Source organism: Mauremys mutica, chromosome 19 (assembly GCF_020497125.1).
Source record: "Mauremys mutica isolate MM-2020 ecotype Southern chromosome 19, ASM2049712v1, whole genome shotgun sequence".
NCBI lineage: Eukaryota > Metazoa > Chordata > Testudines > Geoemydidae > Mauremys > Mauremys mutica.
In genome coordinates this window covers 26,280,036-26,300,036 of record NC_059090.1, presented here as the reverse complement: position 1 = coordinate 26,300,036, position 20,001 = coordinate 26,280,036, and the positions used below count along the sequence as shown (strand labels likewise).

The 20,001-nt window shown below is 53.1% G+C and overlaps 1 protein-coding gene across 4 annotated transcripts; it reads left to right on the top strand.

Moving 5' to 3' along the window:
- Positions 1 to 391: 391 nt before the first annotated feature.
- LOC123352999 (apoptosis-inducing factor 3-like) lies at positions 392 to 16,176 on the top strand. 4 transcript variants are annotated; one of them, XM_044993650.1, is made up of 20 exons: positions 398 to 549; positions 1,667 to 2,480; positions 4,799 to 4,892; positions 5,455 to 5,564; positions 8,313 to 8,422; positions 9,264 to 9,308; positions 9,404 to 9,485; positions 9,662 to 9,774; positions 10,211 to 10,297; positions 10,725 to 10,816; positions 11,017 to 11,147; positions 11,798 to 11,913; positions 12,760 to 12,831; positions 13,158 to 13,221; positions 13,752 to 13,828; positions 13,917 to 14,034; positions 14,461 to 14,559; positions 15,028 to 15,103; positions 15,771 to 15,875; positions 16,008 to 16,176. In XM_044993650.1, exons 3-20 carry the CDS (start codon positions 4,831 to 4,833, stop codon positions 16,039 to 16,041), a joined length of 1,593 nt encoding a protein of 530 aa, XP_044849585.1. In that variant the 5' UTR covers positions 398 to 549; positions 1,667 to 2,480; positions 4,799 to 4,830; the 3' UTR covers positions 16,042 to 16,176. The 4 variants fall into 4 exon arrangements, with proteins under 4 accessions (XP_044849584.1, XP_044849587.1, XP_044849585.1 ...); XM_044993649.1 differs by lacking the exon at positions 1,667 to 2,480 and having other exon boundaries at positions 392 to 549; XM_044993652.1 differs by lacking the exon at positions 1,667 to 2,480 and having other exon boundaries at positions 397 to 549; positions 4,803 to 4,892.
- Positions 16,177 to 20,001: the final 3,825 nt, after the last annotated feature.

Below are 20,001 nucleotides of genomic sequence, written 5' to 3'. Positions count from 1 at the left end.
CAGGACCAAACCCAACTAAATCATCCCAGCCAGGGCTTTGTCAAGCCTGACCTTAAAAACCTCTAAGGAAGGAGATTCCACTACCTCCCTAGGTAACCCATTCCAGTTCTTCACCACCATTTTATATCATCCACCTCCCCAGCTAGCCAATAAGCCTTTGTACTTCAGTTAGCTCTTTTCATCCTCAAGTAAATTAATTTAATTAGCCACAGCAGCAGAATAATTATAGAAATTGGACTTGAACGCTCGCTCAGCCATTCCCCCACAACCTTCCCCCTCATGACCTATTACAGCAATGACACACTCCAGCCTTCCCAAAGGGGGAGGAGCATAATGCTTGGTTGCCAGGATACAGACCTCCTGTGACTTGTGACTGACAGGGATATTGTGTAACTTGTTGAGAGCCGCAACCCAGATGTGCGTTAGCTGCAGGAGACAGGGACAGACTTGTCTCTCTTGAGAAGTGAATGCCTCAGTTCCACACACCAGGTGCAATACAGGAGGCTGCAATTTCTCGGTTCTGGTGAGAAAAAGCACTTCTGGGCTCATGTGAGTATTTATAATGCCTTTCTGTAGGTAAATGGAAATGACATCCGTGTTGGGTGGGTGTTCCATTGCCAGGCTTTTGAGGCAGATGTTGTAGGAGTTAAATTGTTGTTCCTGTACCAGTTAGTTGCACCTCTTTTTGCGGTGAATCAATCTGCTTCTCTTTATGTTTCATCTCCCTTGATGCACCAACCACAGACTTCACTTCGAAGCAGCTTCGCTGCCTGCTCCAGGGACTATTCCCCAGAGGAAAAACATTGATTTAATCCCACAGGCCTCTGCTATCTGCTCTCTGTCTCTAGTTTACTGATTACCAAGACAGCAGCAAAACTAAACAGCCAAGGCTCCTAAGTACTGCTGGGCAAAAAATAATTACCAAAACTTTTTTTAAACTGAAAAATTAATATTTGGGTTGACTGAAACATTTTACAAATTTCTGCAAGTTGTGCCAAATTGTTTGCCCCCCTGTCCAAACATCTTGATTCTACATTTTCAGAATTAAAAACTTTTTTTTCTATTCAAAATTACTTTTTGTTTTGAATTTTGCTTCAATTGTATTTCAAAAAGTAAAAAAAACCAAAAAAACAAATATGAAATGAAACAAAATGAGTCATCGAACCAGAATTAAATTTTCAACTTTTTTTGTTTCAATGACAAATGCTTGTTTTGGACCAACCCAAATGTCAGTTTGTATCAATGTTTCAGGTCAACTACAAAACTGAACAATCAGTTATTCTCCCAGTTCTACTCCTATAGAGCTTTCAGGCTATAAGCCCTGTTTGGTTATATTGTGCACAGTCAAGGTCACTGTTTGCACTAAACAACTAATACGTGACACAGGTGCGACACTTCCACTTAGACCAACTACTGCAGCAGTCTTGGTGTTGTGGTGATTGTGCTGTAATCACCTGCCCTTTTGTGCTCCCTGCTTCCTCTCCTCCACAGTCACCGATAGAATTGTATCTTGTTTATGAAGGAGGTGGCCATGTCTAATGTCCTCTTCCAAGCCAAAACTCAGAACCAGTACTTCATCCTCATCCTCCTTCACCTACCAGCTCTTTTTGAAACCTTGTCCTTCTTTGGCTTCCCTGACTCTGCCCTCTCTTGGTCACTCTTTCAGTGCGTCCTTCAGAGGATCCTCCTCATCTACCTGCTGACTTTCTGTGGGACCTTCACAACAAGGCTGCATCCTTGGACCCCTTCTCTACTTTATCTCCCTCTACACCTTAAGCCCATCTGCAAACAGATTCAGCTACCACATCTATGCTGACAGCTACCTCTCTACTCCCAAGCTGTCTCCTTCTATTCAAACTAAAATCTCCGCCTGTCTCGCTGACTGCTCCTTGCAGATGTCTAGCCCTCATCTCAATCTCAATTTGGCTAAACCAGAGTTCCTAATCTTTCCCCCCGCCCCAGCTTTTCAAGCAGTCACCACTACCTCCTTGTTTGATCACTGTGGACAACTGGGAAGCTAAAGTTCTAAGTCCATATTCACCTGCTTCTCCCAGACTTTTGGAATCTTCCTTGAATGCTCTGTAGTCCACCTGCTCCCTACCATCCATGCACTCCAGATCTGGTTGCTCCCTTTCCTCCTTACAGCAGCCAGAAGGCGAGGATATGGCATACCACTCTAAGTTCTGCAGGAAGGCATCCTGATTTTTGCAGCAAACTGGAAATGCATCAGAAGTCTAAAATATGTAGAAAAACAAAGATGCATTTCATAAGACAATTAATGCTGTTATACAGTAGATCATGCAATTAAAATTAATTTTCTGGATATTTTTCTACGAACGTCCCACCACCACAGAATTTCCAGTTTGCTAAAGGCCTGAGGGGGCCTTGTGACAAATTTTAGTTTCCATGTGCCACAGAATTCAGTGGGCTGTGACGCAAACTACATGGAGCCCTCATCGTACCCCCCTGCAAGCAACGGAGTAAGTAGAGAAATTCCAGTGCTCAGCATCAGTCTGTACCACTTGCTTAAGACAGAAGGATGTGCAGGAGCAGACTGGCTAATTCTGGATTTGCTGGCCCATTGCCATCCGACAGCTAACATGAGGGCTTTCAGCCTGCAGTGGTAACACAGGGAGCATTCCCACTGCAATGGCTTGCAGAGCCTGGCTCCATATGCAATTAGCTGGCCCCACCACATTCAGTGAATCAGCAAAGCCCAGACAGGCTGCAGTAGCTTGGTTTGCTCTGTGCCCTCCCCATGGCTGGTGCGAATTGTAGGGAATGGCCCCACCAGTCAAAGGTGTGGGCATGGGCAGGTGAGAAGGCATCATGGACACCAGGGATGCTGGGGGCCTCTAGACTTCGGAAGGGTGTATCTGGGCCCCAGCCAGAGAAGCATTTCTGAGGGTCCTAGACCTTGTCAAGTGCGAGTGACCAGAACTGAGCGAGTCAGGCTGTGTGGCCCAGAAGCAAGGCACAGACAGAGCAGCAGCTGCTGCAGAATTTCTTACCTGGAGTGCTTGTTTGCAGCAAAGGGCAGCACCAGATGCTTCCTGCTGGCTGAACGTGGATGATGCTGTGTCTGGTGGGCTGGGGGAGGCGATGAGTCCCCTGCCCTGTTGCTGCCAGGCCCTCATTCCCATCACCCAGTGGCTGGACGGGCTCCACCCTGCCGTGCCCACGGAGGCCTGACTTTCTCACAGTTCCCAGGTACCCACCCTCTGTCTGTACCATCACCTCAGGCTGTGAGCGAGGCCTCAGCCTCGCCCCGCCCCGCCCGCCAGGGCTGAGGCACTGGCCCGTCTCACCTAGGCTCTCATGCCAACAGTCTCTGCCAACTGCAATGACGCTTTCTGGGCCCCCGACTTGGGAGTCTGCCTGCGCTGGGCCCAGAACTGGGGCTCTGCCTGCTCCAGGCTGTCGAGCCAAGGCACTGCTGCTCGGAACGGCTGTGCCTGCAGGCCTGGCCCCTCTCTTCCCAGTGCTGGGTTTACAATGGCACCAGTGGCGCCATGGAGCTGGGCCCACGCTCAGACAGGGCCCTGGCCTGCTCCCCTTGCACTGTGCTGAGACCCCACCAGGCCGCTGGCTCCTCCCTGACCATCACTTGCTCCTTTCTGCCTCCTGGCCGGACCCCAGTGCAGCTCCGGCGCCGGGCAGTCTCTGCTTCCCACCACCTGTCTCCCCGGAGCTGAGCCGCCTGGGACTGGTGCAGAAGCCTGGCCAGTCTCACCAGTCGTGGGGGGGTGGGGGGCGTGGCTTGGCTGGGCCCCTCCAGGCAAGTAGGTCCTGAGGGAGCCCAGCCTGGGCAGGCCCTGCCTGGCTGATCTCACCACACCTGAGGGGCCGGAGCGATTCCCTGCCCCAGGAACAGCCCTGGCTGCGCTGCCGTCTCAGCCCGGCAGACAGAGTCACCTCCCAGCAGGGCTGGTGAGTGCAGCCGGGAGGCAGGGCATGGGGGAGTGGGTCTGTGGGAAGTGTGGGGGGTGCTGGGCTGTGAGGGGCAGGGAAGATCTGTGTGTGTTGGGGCACTGGGGAGTGGGGAGTCTGTGTGGGGTGCTGGGTAGTTGTGGTGGGGCTGTGGGCAGGGGGGCGCTGGGCAGGGGTGGTGTGCTGCAGGGTGCTGTGCATTTGTGGGAGGGTTGGGTGAGGGCACTGGGCATAGCGAGTTCAGGGGAGCTCTGGCCATAGGGAGTTGGGGGGTGTTGGGTGGGGGGGCTGTGTGGCGTGGCATGGGCCCACCCCCGACAGGAAGGGGCAGGCTCGCAGCACAGGGCCAGGCAGGACACGCTTTGTCTGGCAAATGCTGGTTTGTAAATAGTGCCCTTGCACGGGGCTGGGCGGAGCGGGGCCGCCCTGTGCCAGGCTCCATTGCCCTCATGGGGGCCCACAAAAGGTTAATCCTGCAGGGCCAGGGAGATTTGCTGAGCACTGGCTTTAGGAGACCTGTGGGGTTCTGGTGCATTGGTGGGGGAAGGTGTAACAGAGGGTGGGAGGGGAACAGGGCCTGGCTGCCAGCCCAAAGGGCCCGGGGCCGCAGTTGTGGTGTCACACTCCCAGGGTGCACCATCAGGCTGAGACAGGTCTGCAATCTGCCAGGCGGCCTAGAGAACGATTCCCAAAGTCACTCTGGGGCCTGTGTCTTCATGCTGAGCTGCATCATTACATGGTGATGAGGTCATAACACAGATGTCACGTCAGCAACTCTGAGAGCAAAATGACCGAGCAGCAGCCTTCCCAGAATGCTCTGCTGGAGCACCCCATTCCCATCCCTGACTCCTCTCTGCTCTGTCTTCAGCCAGCCAGCTGCTGAGACGGGCGCCCACAAGCATGGACACTGAAGACAGCGTCACAGAGCAGGTCTGCCAGGAGTCAGACATCCAGGATGGCGAGTGAGTGTCAGATTGTGGCAGGCTGGGGGATTGTGAAAGGCCGGTTCCCATCACCAGCGCTTGCTGACAGTCCTGACCCAGGCCCCCTCCACCTGAACTCAGCCCAACCTCTGTGTGACACCCGGTAACGCCCCAGCCCCACCCGCATCCCCTGCTGGCACCCTGCATTAGCGCAGGGGGAGGGTGGGTCCTGCCTCAGCAAAGTGGCCCCAAGAGGTGGGTGTGCTGGGGGCTTCTGTTTCTGCTCTGCTCCTCAGCAACAAGGCTTCATTTATTCCTAAGAGGCAGTTTGTCTGGTGCTCCTGTCACCCAGGACGGGGAGGCAGGTTAGGAAGAAGCCAGCCCCACAAAAGGCCACTGAGAGAGGCTGTAGGGGGCCCGGAGGCAAAGAAACACCAGCCCCACTGCCGCGGTTATTGGAGGCTCTCGTGGCACAAGCAAGGCGTCCGGTATGGCAGCCTTCTCCTCCAGCTGCCCCCGGGTGGCCTGATTCTGATCCCGCTGCCCCGTGGTGGCCTCACGGTCCAGGCTCGCCATGTTGGCTTGTGCTTGTCTCCTGCAGGCTGCGGGAGGTGGAGGTTGCAGGCCACAAGGTGTTGCTGGTGAGGAATAAGACGGAGTTCAGTGCTGTGGGGAGCAAGTGCACACACGCAGGAGCCTCTCTCAGCAAAGGTAAAACCCGGCGCGTATCCCCAGCTGCCAGGCAAAGCTCAGGCCACGGGCAAACGCAAGGAAGAGGCAACGGTGTCAAAGGTGACACTGTGCAGAAAGAGGATGGGCAGCTTCTCTCCAGGCGCTGCCGCTTGTCTAATGCTTCTGCCTAGCAGGCTGAGCTTCTCTCTCACTGCACCTCTGAGCGAAAGGGCAAGGGAAGCCCACACTGGCACCCCCAAGTCAGGGACAGCCCAGCCCCCCGGTGGAACGTGGACCAGGATTCAACTGCTTTTCAGGGGGCTGCCTTGTCTCAAGTCACTGCTCTGGCCAAGCGCCCCCTGCTGGACACTCACCAGACTGTTGTGTTTGGCTCCCTCCCCACACATACCAGGGTGCTTGAAAGCAGGGGTCCTCACAAGACATTTGTTGGTGGCCTCAGAGTGCAGCCACGGCTGGTGGCCGCTCTGACAATTTTTCCTAAAACACTCAATTAACTTTGTGGAACTCCTTACCTGAGGAGGTTGTGAAGGCTAGAACTATAACAATGTTTAAAAGGGGACTGGATAAATTCATGGTGGCTAAGTCCATAAATGGCTATTAGCCAGGATGGGTAAGGAATGGTGTCCCTAGCCTCTGTTCGTCAGAGGATGGAGAGGGATGGCAGGAGAGAGATCACTTGATCATTGCCTGTTAGGTTCCCTCCCTCTGGGGCAGCTGGCATTGGCCACTGTCGGTAGACAGGTACTGGGCTAGATGGACCTTTGGTCTGACCCGGTACGGCCATTCTTATGTTCTTAAAAATACATATGCACATATACATGTCCAAATCAATGTAATTTATTTATGTAGGATTTTTTTGCAGACTCAGTATAAAAATAATGTACCATTTTCTCTGTTCTTTACTGGACCTAAACAGAACAGAAACAAATAACGTGTTTTGCATGTTCTTGTCCCTTTCTGTTGTTGTTTTGTTTGCTTTTTGTGGCTGCTTATTTTTTTAAGACTTGCTAGATAGTAAGTCTGTTTCTGTGAAAAGTGATATTAGTATTTTGTTAATATTACTTTTCACAGCAGCAGACTTGCTAGCTAGCAGGGAGGCAGTGAAAAGTGATATTACAAACATACAAATATCACTTTTCACAACAGACTTACTCAGCCCTGGCAAGCTGGGGGACAAATTAAACCCTGGATGGGGAGGTGGGTAGGGAGGCAGCTGGGGGTCAGGGGCAATGAGGGGAGCCCTTCAGCTGCACAGCCAGGGATTGGGGCCAGAGGATGCAGTGGGGCCAGGGGTGATGCTGGCGGGGGGGGGGGGGGGAGGCGAGCTTGGGGCCGGCGAGCTTGGGGCCGGCAGTCACTGCCACATGCTTGGGGGCTGGATTGCGTGGCCCCATGGCTGGAGTCTGAAACCCTGCAGCTGGGGGTCAGAGCCCACTGCTGCACGGCCAGAGCCCAGGGTCAGAGGAGGGACAGGTTGGGGGTGGGAGGGTGAGTCTGGGGCCAGGCTGAGGGCTCAAAGCCTGTGGCCAGGGGATGGAGCCTGCCGCCACACGGCTGAAACCTGTCGCCCGCCAGCCCAAATCTGAAGCCCAAACCCCACCGCCTGCCTGCTCCTCCAGCGTTTGTGGCGCCAGAGGGGGACAGGGCTCACCCCCTGCTGGCAGCCCTGGAGGAGAGGCCACTGCTTTGCCCCGCTCATCACCACCCAGGAGGCCATGGCCACATGAAAGCCCCTGGTGGCCACATTTGAGAAACGCTGCTTTAACGCCTCCCTTCTTCTGAGTAGGCTGCAGCACTGACTCTGTTTGGCTTCTCGGGCTCACTTCCTGGGCACAGACTGGGTCCGTGTGGGACCCTTCACAGACGTGGGACCTCATGTCTGGCAACTCTAGGCCCTCCCAGGACCATTGCCGACCCCTCTCCCACTCTTTTCAAAGCTCCCACCTTGTGGGCACTCTGGTTCACAGCTTACCCTTTCAGAGACGGGCCAATGGACGCAAAGAGACACCTTTGCACAGGGATTTTGGAAAACAATTGCTCGTTACTGGGCTAAACAGCATGCCATTTCCTGCCTCAGTTTCCTCACCACTCTCAAGCATTCTGTGGGAACTGGGCAGCCTCCTAAGGAGTCCAGGGTCTTTCCTCTCTCCGTTTTACACCCTGAAATGCCCTGTGAGAGGCCCTTCTCTTTAGAACTTCAGTCCCCTTTGTCAGCTGACCTCCAATCAGCTTGAATTCCCCACCACCAGTGATCAGTTGCCTTGTTACCAGCCCACCAGGCAAACTGGTGCTTCTGGGGAGTAGTCAGCTCACTGACCTAGGAGGCCTCCACTTGAATAGAAGACCTAACGGTTTAACAACCCACCATTGTTAGTCCTGTGTCAACACCTCTGGAAATTTCAGCCCAAGATGGAGGTAAAAAGACAGCAGAGGAACTAGACCAGCCTTGCAATCCAAATGGAGTTTGCAGTTTAGTCTAGATACATGTAGAGTCCATAATATCAACCAGAATTCATAAGTTGTACACAGGATTCCCCAAATGATCTCACCCCATACAGTACTTCTCAAGGATAGTGAAGAGGTACACAGCGCTGCTTCGCAACACCCAATGCGGTGAACTAGAATCCTGAACCTAGTTTGTGGAAGTGAACAATTTACCCATGGTACATCACATCACAGTCCAAGCTGGGAATAGACTCCAGGAGTCCTGACAAGAAGTTCTGTTCTACACACTAGACAACACTTCCCTTGGTGTGTGACTTGCAGGAGTCTTGGCGGGTAACAGACTGCGCTGTCCCTGGCATGGTGCCTGCTTCAATATCAGAACTGGAGACATTGAGGAGTACCCAACTCTGGACTGTCTTCCCTGCTTCAAGGTGACATTATCCTTGGTCCTTTCCATTCTACATCCCAGCTTGGTCTGGCTGCTCTGTATTTGCTCCCCTTTTTGCCTCATCCATGACAGTACCTGCCACTCTACACCCAGCCTGCTCCTGGCCTCACCAGTGATTCTGTGGAAGTGTTAGAATTCTCTTCCCTGGCCACCGCTCTCCACAGTGGTTACCAAAGAACTGGTTTTCGGGACCATTTGGCTCTAGGACCTAAATGCCTTTTCAGAAGCCTTGTTAGGCCCCTTGCCCCTCACATTGCCTAGTAGCGCTTTTGAAGGGAAGAAGGATTCTCACAGGGCTCCGAAGACAAAGCATGTAAGTGCTAGCAGTGTCTGTCTGAGCTGCTTTGGCACTGAAAGGTGCCTAAAGGTCACTCTGAGCTTGTCAGGTGGAGCGCGGTGTTCTGTGGGCTTGGGTCATCAGCTGGATAGAAGAGTCCAAACGTGACCTGCCCAAACCCACCCTCCGCAGAGGGGCACTCGCTCTCTTCACAAGAGTGAAACAGGACCGTGCAGCACTCTGTCTTTCGCCCTCAGGGCTGCTCTAGCTTTTTGCCTTTGAGAGACTCCTTCGGCCAAAGGCCCTGGGTTGCTGCTTTGGCATCAGGTTGCCTTATTAGTTCCACATCCTCATTGTGCCGTCACTGAAGACCAGCCCCCCTCCAGTGCCCACCCTCCTCCTTAGTGCCACTTGACCCCAGAGTAACACAGGCGTTGGTAGCAGCCAGCTCCTGCAGGACACACACAGTCCAAAACAAAGACTCCTCCGTAAATTCCCAGCAGCCTCAGCTATGCACTGAAATCCCACTCTTCTTCGGTCTTTGCAGGTGCGAGTGGAAGACGGGAAGGTACTTATTACTGCAAAAAAAAAGGTACTGACCTCACCTGCTCAGTGAGTAACCACAGCAAAGGTGGTCTAGGGACCAGTTACTATTGTTTGAATAATTTCTTCTTTTCTTTCTGCCAGGACCTTGAAAGTGACCGAAAGCTGAAGACCATGAGTGAGCGATGCAGGAGCAATGAGAACACAATGCTGCTCCTGGGTGGAGGTCAGTGACTCAGTAGACAAGGTCTGAACACAAGCACCAGTGCTTTGGTTGTGTAGTTTGTATGTCAGCCCTTTGGGCACATGCTGGGTCTTGCTGGTCTCTTCGCCAGGGGCTTGTTCCTCCTGCGTGGCTGGTGAGTCGTGCCAGAATGGGTGAGACTCACGTTTCTCTCACAGGTGCAGCTGCACTGGTCTGTGCAGAAACACTTCGGCAGGAAGGCTTTACAGGCAGGATCATCATGGTAACCAAAGAAAAGCATGTCCCGTATGACAGGACCCAACTAAGCAAGGTTTGTGCATGGCCAGAGCTTCTCTTAGAACTGTGATTGAGGGGCTGGGCTGGGGAGGGCAGGGGGAAGGAGAGGAATTAGTCAGAGCACCAGCTGCCTCAGCAGAGCCCAGTTAGCCAGGGCTGTGAGCAGAGCCTGGTTATAGGACGGTTACATTGTTCAGCAAATGTCCCTGACCCACTCCCTACAGTGCCTCCTCGTGGAACAGGCTTGGACAGCAGTTCTGAGCCAGTGATTGTACCCCATTCCCTGCAGCCCCCTCCTGCTATAGACACGGTTGGCTTGGGGGGAGGGAAAACACATTCCCCACTGTGAACATTTCCCATAAGGAAACTGCAGGAGTCCAGATTGCAGCGCAGGTGCTGTTAACCTCTTGAACAGGGTGATTGGCTTTGTGGAGCTGCTCCTCATTCCTGTTGCTTTGCTTTACTTCCAGGCGATGGATAAGACGCTAGAAAGCATTTACCTGAGGCAGCAGGACTTCTTTGAGGCTCATGGCATCGACGTTTGGACTGACAAAGAGGTGAAGGAGCGGCAGCCGCTCACCTTTATCAAACCATTAGTGCTTGTCTCTAACGCTGACCTGGGAGCAGGGGACCATTGCTGCAGAATACTGTCCTTCTCCTCTGGACTGCCTGGGCACACACAGTGCATGTTGGGAGTCACACACCGACGTCAGGTTTACCTGCGGGGCACTGCTGTACATGTGGGTAAGCTAGTGGCAGACAGGCAGCAGGCGCGTGGGAGGGAGGTGACTTTAGAAGGGGGCATATGGCACACTGGACGCTTGGGATGGCTGGGCTCCAAACTGGGAACCGTAGCGTTCTCCCACCTTGTACTTGGGTGCAAAGAGCAGACAGTGCCTGTGTGGCTATGCACTACGTGTACTTAGCCAGGCTGTGGAACGGAGCAGTGAGCCAAACACTGCCCGGTGCCCTTCCTTGCTGCAGGTGGTGTCTGTGGACACGCAGGGGCAGAAAGCCCACTTCCAGGATGGGGCCTTCCAGCGGTACGACCAGCTCCTCATTGCAACAGGCAGCAGGTGAGAAAGCAAGGCAGCCACGTGTTTGCTCAGCACAGGGAGCCTTAGAGGGAAGAGTGCAGCAGGTCTTTGACCTCTTCAGTGAGGTCAGCGCCCGGAGCCACTGGGTGGGGTGCATCACCATGCTCGCAGGGGGAGGGGCAGGCACAGCTGCCTTTTAATAAGCACCGCAACTGTAACTGACGTCTCCTCTCCCACAGCCCCAGGCAGCTCCAGTGCCCCGGCTCAGACCTGGAGAACGTGTGTTCCCTGCAAACCCCCGAGGATGCTAACAGGATTCTTCACCTAGCAACTGGCAAGAGGGTGGTGATTCTAGGCGCTTCCTTCATTGGTACGAGACTGGCGTAGCAGCTGCCTGACTGCACGCAGAGAGTCAGAATAGGGGTGGGGTCAGATCACTAATTGTAAGCCCAGCCTTGAAATCTATTTTCACTGTGTGTGCTGATTAACCAGAGGCCCTTTGCCAAGAGTGGCTGCGATGCTCACTGGTGGGTGGCCGCTCCGTGCTGTTCTGGGCTGTGCATTACTCTGTGGGGGGTGCCCCACCCCAAGCTGTTCCTCTGGAAGCACTAAAAACTGCAAACAGCACTTGGACCTGGAGGAAGGGGATTTATTTTATGGAGGTGTCACTTCATCCTTCAGGAGTCAGGCTGCCTTGTTCAGCACCATCTGGGAGAGTGGGGAAGGTTTGCTGTGCCCTGGGGAGGCAAACAGGCCTGAAGTGCAGCTAGTGGGGTGCATAGGGGGATGGAGAAGTCTTTGCCCTTCGTGATACTTCGATCCCTGGTGAATCCCAGAAAGATTCAGGATACTAGACTGATACTTGTATCAACGCAGGCAGCAGGAGCAGTATCTCTGACACACTTCCCACCCCCATGGGTAAAAGGTTTCCAGCTTCATCCCTATTTCCAGGGAGAAGGTTGGGGCCGGGGGGGGTGGTACTTGTGCCAATTTCACTGCAGACATGTCCATTGTATGCAGGGATGGAGGTTGCTGCCTTCCTTTCAGACAAGGCTAGTGCCATCTGCGTGGTGGAAAGAGAGGAGTTCCCCTTCCAGGCAGTGCTGGGGCCTCAGGTCGGAGGTATTGCCATGAAGGTATAGTGGTGTCCCGAGTCTTCGTTTATTCATTCTGATGTAAGGTTCCACATGCCAGTAACACATTTTAACGTTGTTAGAAAGTCTCTTTCTATGAGTCTATAATATAGAACTAAACTATTGTTGTATATAAAGTAAATAAGGTTTTTAAAATGTTTAAGAAGCTTCATTTAAAATTAAATTAAAATGTGACATGTGGCCAGGACCCGGGCAGTGTGAGTGCCGCTAAAGGCACGTGTGCCATAGGTTGCCTACCCCGGTACAGTTAATAGCGGACAGAGAATGGACACAGATCCAAGTGGTGTGGAAGCCCTACACTGACCTTGAGTGCTGCACACGCAGTCACACAGTGAGCGCAAACCTTCCGCCCACTCTGTGCCCGAGACACAACACTTACCCCTCCCTACCCACCTTGCACTCAGCGCACCAGCTTGGACAGCTGTGCCTCATGTGCACACACACAGGCTATCCCCAGCCATCCCTCCCTAGCCACACTGGTCTTGTCTCATCCCCTCTCAGTTCTGGCTGATTTGCATGCCACACATGCTCACGTCTCCCCCAAGCTAACAGTCCCGCCTTATGTGCTGAGCACAGACTGGGGGCCCAGAAGGCGGCGTGGCTGTTCCTCCATCAGCTGTAGGAGATGCTAGCTCTCTGATCCACAGGACCCGCTTGGGGAGGTGGGGTGATACTTGGAGAACCCTAGTGGGCAGAGCTGGCCAGTGGCCCAGCTAGCTGCCTGGGTTTCTGGAAGGGGAGGAATGTGTAACTGTTGAATTAATCAGGGATAGAACATTGATGAGAAGAGCCATTTTGGGCTGGAGTAATTCCTCTTCCTTGTTTCAGATGCTGCAGAATAAAAGAGTGAAATTCTACATGAAGGCTGAAATCTCTGAGCTGCGAGGAGAGAACAGAAAGGTTACAAAGTCCTTAATAGCTGGACTGCTCCCAAAATCTGCTTCCAATCTGGACCTATACCGTTCTACTCCCATCCCATGTTCCTTCCACAGGCCATGTAATCTCCAGTCTCCCAGGACTCTAAACTCTACACTTGTATCACATACACAGGCACTAGCTTGCTCTCCACTGCCCCTAGGATCAGAGTCTCCTGGGCCCAGAAACATGGATTGGGTGGTCCAGGGGCTGGGGAAGCAAAGTACCATAGCGAGGCCAGGCTGGGGGTGCTTCTGGGGGGAGGAGGTTCTGAGGCAGCATCTCAGTGAATGGTGTTGCCTCTTTCCTAGGTTACAGAGGCTGTTTTGGCCAGTGGAGAGAAGCTACCTGCAGATGTGGTGGTGGTGGGAATAGGTAAGAGACTAACCCGTACACCTTTGCTTCATGTAGACCCCGTCTGTATCTGTGCTGCCCCTCACCTTCCAGGACCTCTGCGTATCCAAAAGAGCCAGGCTGGCTCACGTTCCAAGACTAACTCCCAGGAGAATAATTACCCTGTCCCCAACCAACTCCAGTCCCCAAGGACATGCTTGTGACTTGATTGCCTCACATTCTCCCTTCCTGTAGTGCTGCTCCAGGAGTCCCCCCAGGGATCCGTTCTTACACCCATTGCGCCTGGTACCAAAATACCTGGTCCTGCTTAGAGCTGGCATTTGATTACCCCTCTTCAAGCTCAACCAGCCCTCGGCCTGTACCCCTCATGCAGCTCTCATTGTCACCCTCACCTCCATACGCTGCTGTTTGTTCTTACTGTGCTTTGCCCAACTCCAGCCCATGCTGGATTGAATGATACTTAAACAGCTGTGCTCCCTCCTGCACTGGCCTGCATGAGCTTTCTTCACTCTCCTGCCACACCTCTTGCGTTTCTCCATCTTTCCCCAAAGGTGTCACCTCCAACTCAGGTTTCCTGAAGGACACTTCAATTGCTATGGACCGTGGAGGCGCCATCCTGGTGGATTTGGTGCGTAAGTTCCTGCGAGGCATGCACAGATCGCGTTTAAGGTGCCGTGCATGCTAGGTCACTAATCACCCCCCTTCTCCCCTCTTAGTTCATGCAAACCAACGTCCCAAGAGTCTTTGCTGCTGGAGATGTGACTTCATTTCCAGTCACCCTGTTCGGTGAAACAACTGCCACCATCCGTCACTGGCAGATAGCACAGGCTCATGGTGAGGGACTGCAGCAGCATTAGCACTATCTGTGTCTGCCTCCCTTCCCAATACAGCTGGAAAAACAGGCTTGAGAAATGGTCACTGAAGGCGGCGAGGCCTGTGCCTTGGGCAAGTGGGCGCCAGGACATGCAGAGCCACTACCCATGCACCAAACCAGCTCCACTGACCAGCCCACATGGCCTGCAATGGGGCCAGCTATGCCCAAAGGGAGGGAGGGGGAGGGGTCACACACAGAGGTGGGTAGCTGCTGCTGCCAGCCCGAGTCAGTAATTGGAAGCAAATCCCACTTCCCACCTTGACCCAGGGCAGGAGACAGGCTTCAGGATGAGAAAGCTGATGAACCTGAAGTTTTAAAAGTCTCCCATGTAAGTATCTTCTGGAAAAATACATTCTCCACCCCTGGGGTTTTCTGGGTCATTTCAGGTCACATTGCTGCTTTAAACATGCTGAGGAAGCAGAAGGCCTTGCACACTGTTCCTTTCTTCTGGACCTCCCTGCTTGGAAAAAGCATCCGCTATGCAGGTAGGAGGGGAGCAGAAAAGCTGGGACAACCACCCTTCCCCACCCCATACCTGTGCAAAGCTAGGTGCTCAGATACTGCAGGGATGGGGACCTTATAAGCACCCAGACAGATGTTTGAACCATTCTCAAAGTCAATCAGAGAGAGTGAGGGTGAGAAGTCCCCCAAGCCCCTTCTTTAATTTGGGGAAGCTACAGCTGAAAGCAGAAAACCCAGTGTCAAGTCATAGACCAGGACATTAGGGTCAGAGGTCATATCCCCAGGGCCCTGGGGACAAGGGTCACCCTCTCTCCCCTTGGCCACAGCCAGAGCCCTAACTGCATGGAGCATGGAGCCCAGGTCCCGCCTCAGGATCCTTCCACTGGTCTACTGAGCTGTCTTCCCCCCACCCACCTGCAGTTATTTGGTCATTGAGCTTAAGGGGCATGGTGGCATCTGCCCAGACCCCACTGCATCTTCTGTGTTTGCAGGCTATGGGAAAGGATACACTGAGACTGTTGTGAAGGGAAATCTGGAGCAGCTGAAGTTCTTGGTCTTTTACATCAAGTGAGTGAATCTGTAGCCCAATTAGCTTGGAACTCTTGGCAAGTCAGAGCCAGACCCAGCCAGTGTATCTGCCAAGAACTTACTCTTCCTGTGCAGGATGCAGCACCAATGTCCACGGTGCTCAGGGGAACAGCCTGTATGCAGCTCTTGGGATGGTCCTTGGCAGTAGCGCAGGGGGCACGCTCCACACCACCCTTCCAAGGGTGTGCACAACAGGGTTGCCGTCCATCCAGCTTCTGCGCGCTGGGGCAGGGGCATGCACAGAAGGGAGGAACAGGCCACCAGAGAAGATTGCCAGATCTTTCAACAGCCTCCCTGGTTTATAGAAAAGCTTCCTTTTGAGGTTCAATATTAAAACTGTAGGGAGCCAGGATTCAGAGACTGAGGCATATCAGCCCTGGAGAGAGGAAGGGAGAAGTAGGAAGCAGGATAGCATCTGTTTTCACTCTACCCGACTCTTAACCCATTCAGCACTTGATCCCCCGTGGGCACTTCACCATGGACAGCCTCCACTGTCACCGCCCGTGGGGAGACCAGCTCAGAGCCCATCAGAATAAAGCTGGCTCTGGAATGGCTCAGTCCCTTGAGCTCTCGGAGGCTGCAGTGCTCTGGCACTCAGGGGGCTGGAGAGGAGCGTAACTTATTTGCTGAGGCTTTTCTCTTTCAGGGATGATTATGTGATTGCAGCTGCCAGCCTGAACTTTGACCCCATGGTCTCCCTGGTAGCCGAAGTCATGTACTCTGGCAGACAAATCTCAAAAGCAGAGGCCCAGTGAGTAATTCAACTGACCCACTAAGTTCATGCCCCACGAGGTTACTGCTGCCTCGTTAGCATCAGCCCTGCCTGGGCCAGAGCACTCAGTCACAGGCAGGCCTTTCCTCAGGGTCCTTTCCTCTGTTGCAGGTCCTCTGATACAACCTGGATGAAGCAAGCCTAATGCGAGACTGCCTGGGGGCTCAGTAACACCCCCGCAGGCGTAATCATTTCCCATACCCCTGTCCTCCCACTCAGGAGAAATAAAAACCAGCATGAAATGGAGCAGGAGCTCTGCTTGTCATGTCTGCAATCACAACCACGGCCTCCCTTCTCTTTACTTGGGGGCAGCAACCAGGAAAGTTTATGGGGAGAAGGAGCGGGGAGGAGAAGAGAAGTGCTGGATCAACCAGACATAACTTGTCCTCTCTTCTGTAGAGGAGAAACCGTTGGGCTGAAGAACAGCAGGCTACCAGAGTCCTGGAACTCAGCGGAATGGGGGTCATGGCCAGGGTCTGAGTAAACAGGGGAAGCTCGTATCCCAACCATGCAGTCCGTCTGACAGCTCGATTTTAAAAAATGCCCATGAATATCGGGCAGTAAAACAGAAGAGATTTCACGGAGATTAGTAGTGCATCTAAGAGCAAAGCAGGAAGAGGCGCCTTTTCTCCAGCAAGGGGAGCTGTAGCCTAGAGAAAAGTCTTTCACACAACTAGAATCTAGCCCCACGCTCTATGTCAAAGAACTGAAGTGTAATGCATTATCACTAATACTGCACCCCCACTAGTTAACACGGGCACACAGTGCCAGAGCAACTCAGATGACATTAAATGTTTCCTAGGCTGAGGCCTGCTATAATAGCATCGCTTGGGAACCTTAAATATTGCATTAGTTTCCTCGGTGTTTCCTACCTCTAGTGCAGGGACAGGTAACCTATGGCACAGGTACCAAAGGCAGCACTTGCGCTGATTTTCAGTGGCACTCACACTGCCCAGATCCTGGCCACCAGTCCGGGGGGCTCTGCATTTTAATTTAATTTTAAATGAAGCTTCTTAAACATTTTAAAAACCTTATTTACTTTCCATACAATAGTTTAGTTATGTATTATAGCCTCATAGAAAGAGACCTTTTAAAAAACATTAAAAGGTGTTACTGGCACACGAAACCTTAAATTAAGTGAATCAATGAAGACTCGGCCCAGCACTTCGGAAAGGTTACCGACCCCTGGTCTAGTGAGTCATGTCAACCCCTCCCAGCCCTAGGAATCCCAACCCCCAGCCTAGGTTATGTGCCACTCTCCCCAAGCATGGAATATCATCAGCTCTCTCAGGCTGCATCTCTGCTTGGAGAGGAGACTTTACAGGAACAGCCAGATGGTGCAGGAAGTGCTCTGTGCCTGAGGGAAGAGTTACAGAATCTCCTGTGCCCAAACTGGCTGGTAGGTGCTGCTTTCCACAGGCAATTTAATGGACCAGGTCGTTGGTGGTCACATGGCAGTTTGCAGAGCAGAGTCAAGCTGTGCGAGCTGGTCAAGCTCCACTTTGGGCAACTGCATTCTGCTAGCCTAAAAATCACCCTGGCTTTAACTGGATAGAGCATTCAATCACTTTCTGGCCTAAGCTGCCTCAGTGTGGTAGTAGCTGTTGTGTTCCTCCCCAGATACAGCTGCATTTTAGCAGTGGGAAAAGTAGTTGTGTGGTTTGCAGAGCACAATGGACTCCTGCATGATGAGAGGGGCACTAAAAATGGTAAAATTTAACTGTGCTAAGCCATGTGGTGACAACACCAGGGGCCAGGGGAAGTGGGAAGAGCTGTCCCCTTCTTTAGGGCGACATGCTTCGCGGCACCTTATATTTGTCAGCACCTGACATTTCAAGAGCTGTCTGCGGAGGCCCCTTCCAAGGCAGAAAGAGCTGAAGTGGAGGAAGTGGAAACAGAGCAGGAAGGTGGCCCAAAGGGAGAAAGTTGCTCAGGTGGCCCCATACAGAGCAATTGCTTCTACCTCATTCAGAACAATGTTTTGCCCCCTAAACACACTCCAGCACATGCTCAACCCTGAGCAGAAGCCAGAGGCCATGTCTGACCTTACAATACAGAAGACCCAGCCAGCTGCAATAGAAGGGACTGACTATGGATCAAGGGCACAGAGGGCCCCCACCATGGTCACCTAACAATGACTGAAGATCAAATAAATTCATCTCTGGCCTGACAAGCTCCAACCCCAAACCAGCTGAGTTTGGGACTAGGAGGAGCTTAGCCTGAAGCCCATCCATGGACAGACTCCAGCAGTCAGGAAGCTCTGTATTAATGTAAGTTGAGATTGAAATGCCTGGAATTGAGCCGTTTACAAAGCACCTGCTGCTGCCTGCGCTGGTCCCAGACTGAAACAAGTAGCCCCAGGCAGCGGAAGACAGCCTTCCACCACATGGCATTACTGCCAAAGACACATTGGAGGAATAACCCTATTGCCATGGCCTGGCAGACCACTTTACAACAGCGCAGCCTCCTAGCACTGACAGCCCCACCTGTCTCCACCTTCACCTGGCCTGCCTGGCAGCTCAGTCTGGCTCCTTTAAGAGCTTATTGTGCCACTGAAGCTTTTTTCAACCCCATGACCATCAGCCATGGTAGCAGCATCCTTTGGTGAATATGCTTCATAACCCATGGGTTCCAACTTACAGCCTGGATGAACATAAATCCAGCCAGGGAGCAGGGGGGAGCTGGTTCCTAAATCAGGCCAGTTTCTCCTCCCCTCCCACACTTGCAAGGTGAGGAGAAACCAGTCTGGCAGGCTCTGCTGAGAAGAGGCTACACCTGTGCTTTCTAGCCTCCATGTGAGGGCCACTCCCTGGGAAAGCCTCTGTGATCACTGCCCAGCCCATGCCACCTTCAGTTTAGCATGCTTGCTGGAAAGCAGCACCTCCAGGCTGCTTCTGCTGCAGGGAGGGGGTCCCTCCTCCAGAGGAAAGCAGCTTGCGCTTGGTCAGGGACCAGCCAAGCCCTTGCCAAGAGCACCACTTGAAGTGCCTGGAGAGTTGATGGGACACAGGGTGGAGTGTTCATGCTCTTCCCCCAGGAACCAGCGTCTTGTGAGGGACAGCCAGGGCCTGCCCCACATGAACGGTAGCATGTTGGGGGGTTGCATTCCTACAGGACCCCCTCAGTACAATGGAGTAGGAGGAATGTGGTGACTGCTTGTGTGTTGGGTCCTTCTGACAATAGCTAAATAGCCTGGGGAATGTGGGATCAATGAATATTGCCCCATCAGGCACCCTGCCTGTGTGAGCTGTGCAAGGGCCACAGAGCAGGTAGGTGCGCTGTGTCTGTTCCTGGAATGTCATTGGTTGGATGACAGTGCTCAGCTTTAGTCACAGCAAGCAGGCGGGCACACGAGGGGCGTGGGAACTGGAAGCTCTCTGAGCCATGCTAGTAGAGAATCCCTGTGCCTGGAGATAAGGCCGTCTTGTTTGGAAAGAAGAACGAGAGTGCTATAGCTTCACCATCACAGCTGCTGAGAAGGTAGCAGTTCTCTGCTCCCATCGGGGAGGGAACTGACATGCACGTGGTCATGACACAAGGGCAGTATCATGGCTGCCCCAAGTAACCCATGGAACTTGCTGCTGCAGGGTGAGGCAGTTGTATACATGTACAGCAAAAGCAACTTTGGCCACGCTGAGAGGACTTCCTGCTCCACTGTGTAATCAGGCTGGGGCAAGAAGAAAACTCCCCACTCCCTGCCATGCGCCCCCATGCCCTGTACCATAGTGATGCATGTTCTTTAGTGACCATTACCTTCCTCTGCCAGATATAGCTCTGCTCAGGTCTGGGGCCAGGCTTGTTATCCTTAGCGACTACAGTCCTCCCTATTTGCAGCACAGAGCAGCCCCAGAAAGCAGCTTGCCATCTCCACATCAGTACTACAGTGCTCTGCAGCAGTGGTTTTCAGCCTTATTTGCAGACCCCCAAAAAGTTTCAAATGGAGCTGCAGACCCCTTTGGAAATCTTAAGACAGTGTGCAGCTCCCCAAGGGTCCAAGGACCACTGCCCTACTGGGGGCTGGCAGCACATCCCTGTGAGTGCAGCTAACTCCTATCCAAGGAACCCCCATTACCTATCAGGACAGCACGGCTGCGTGAACTCACAA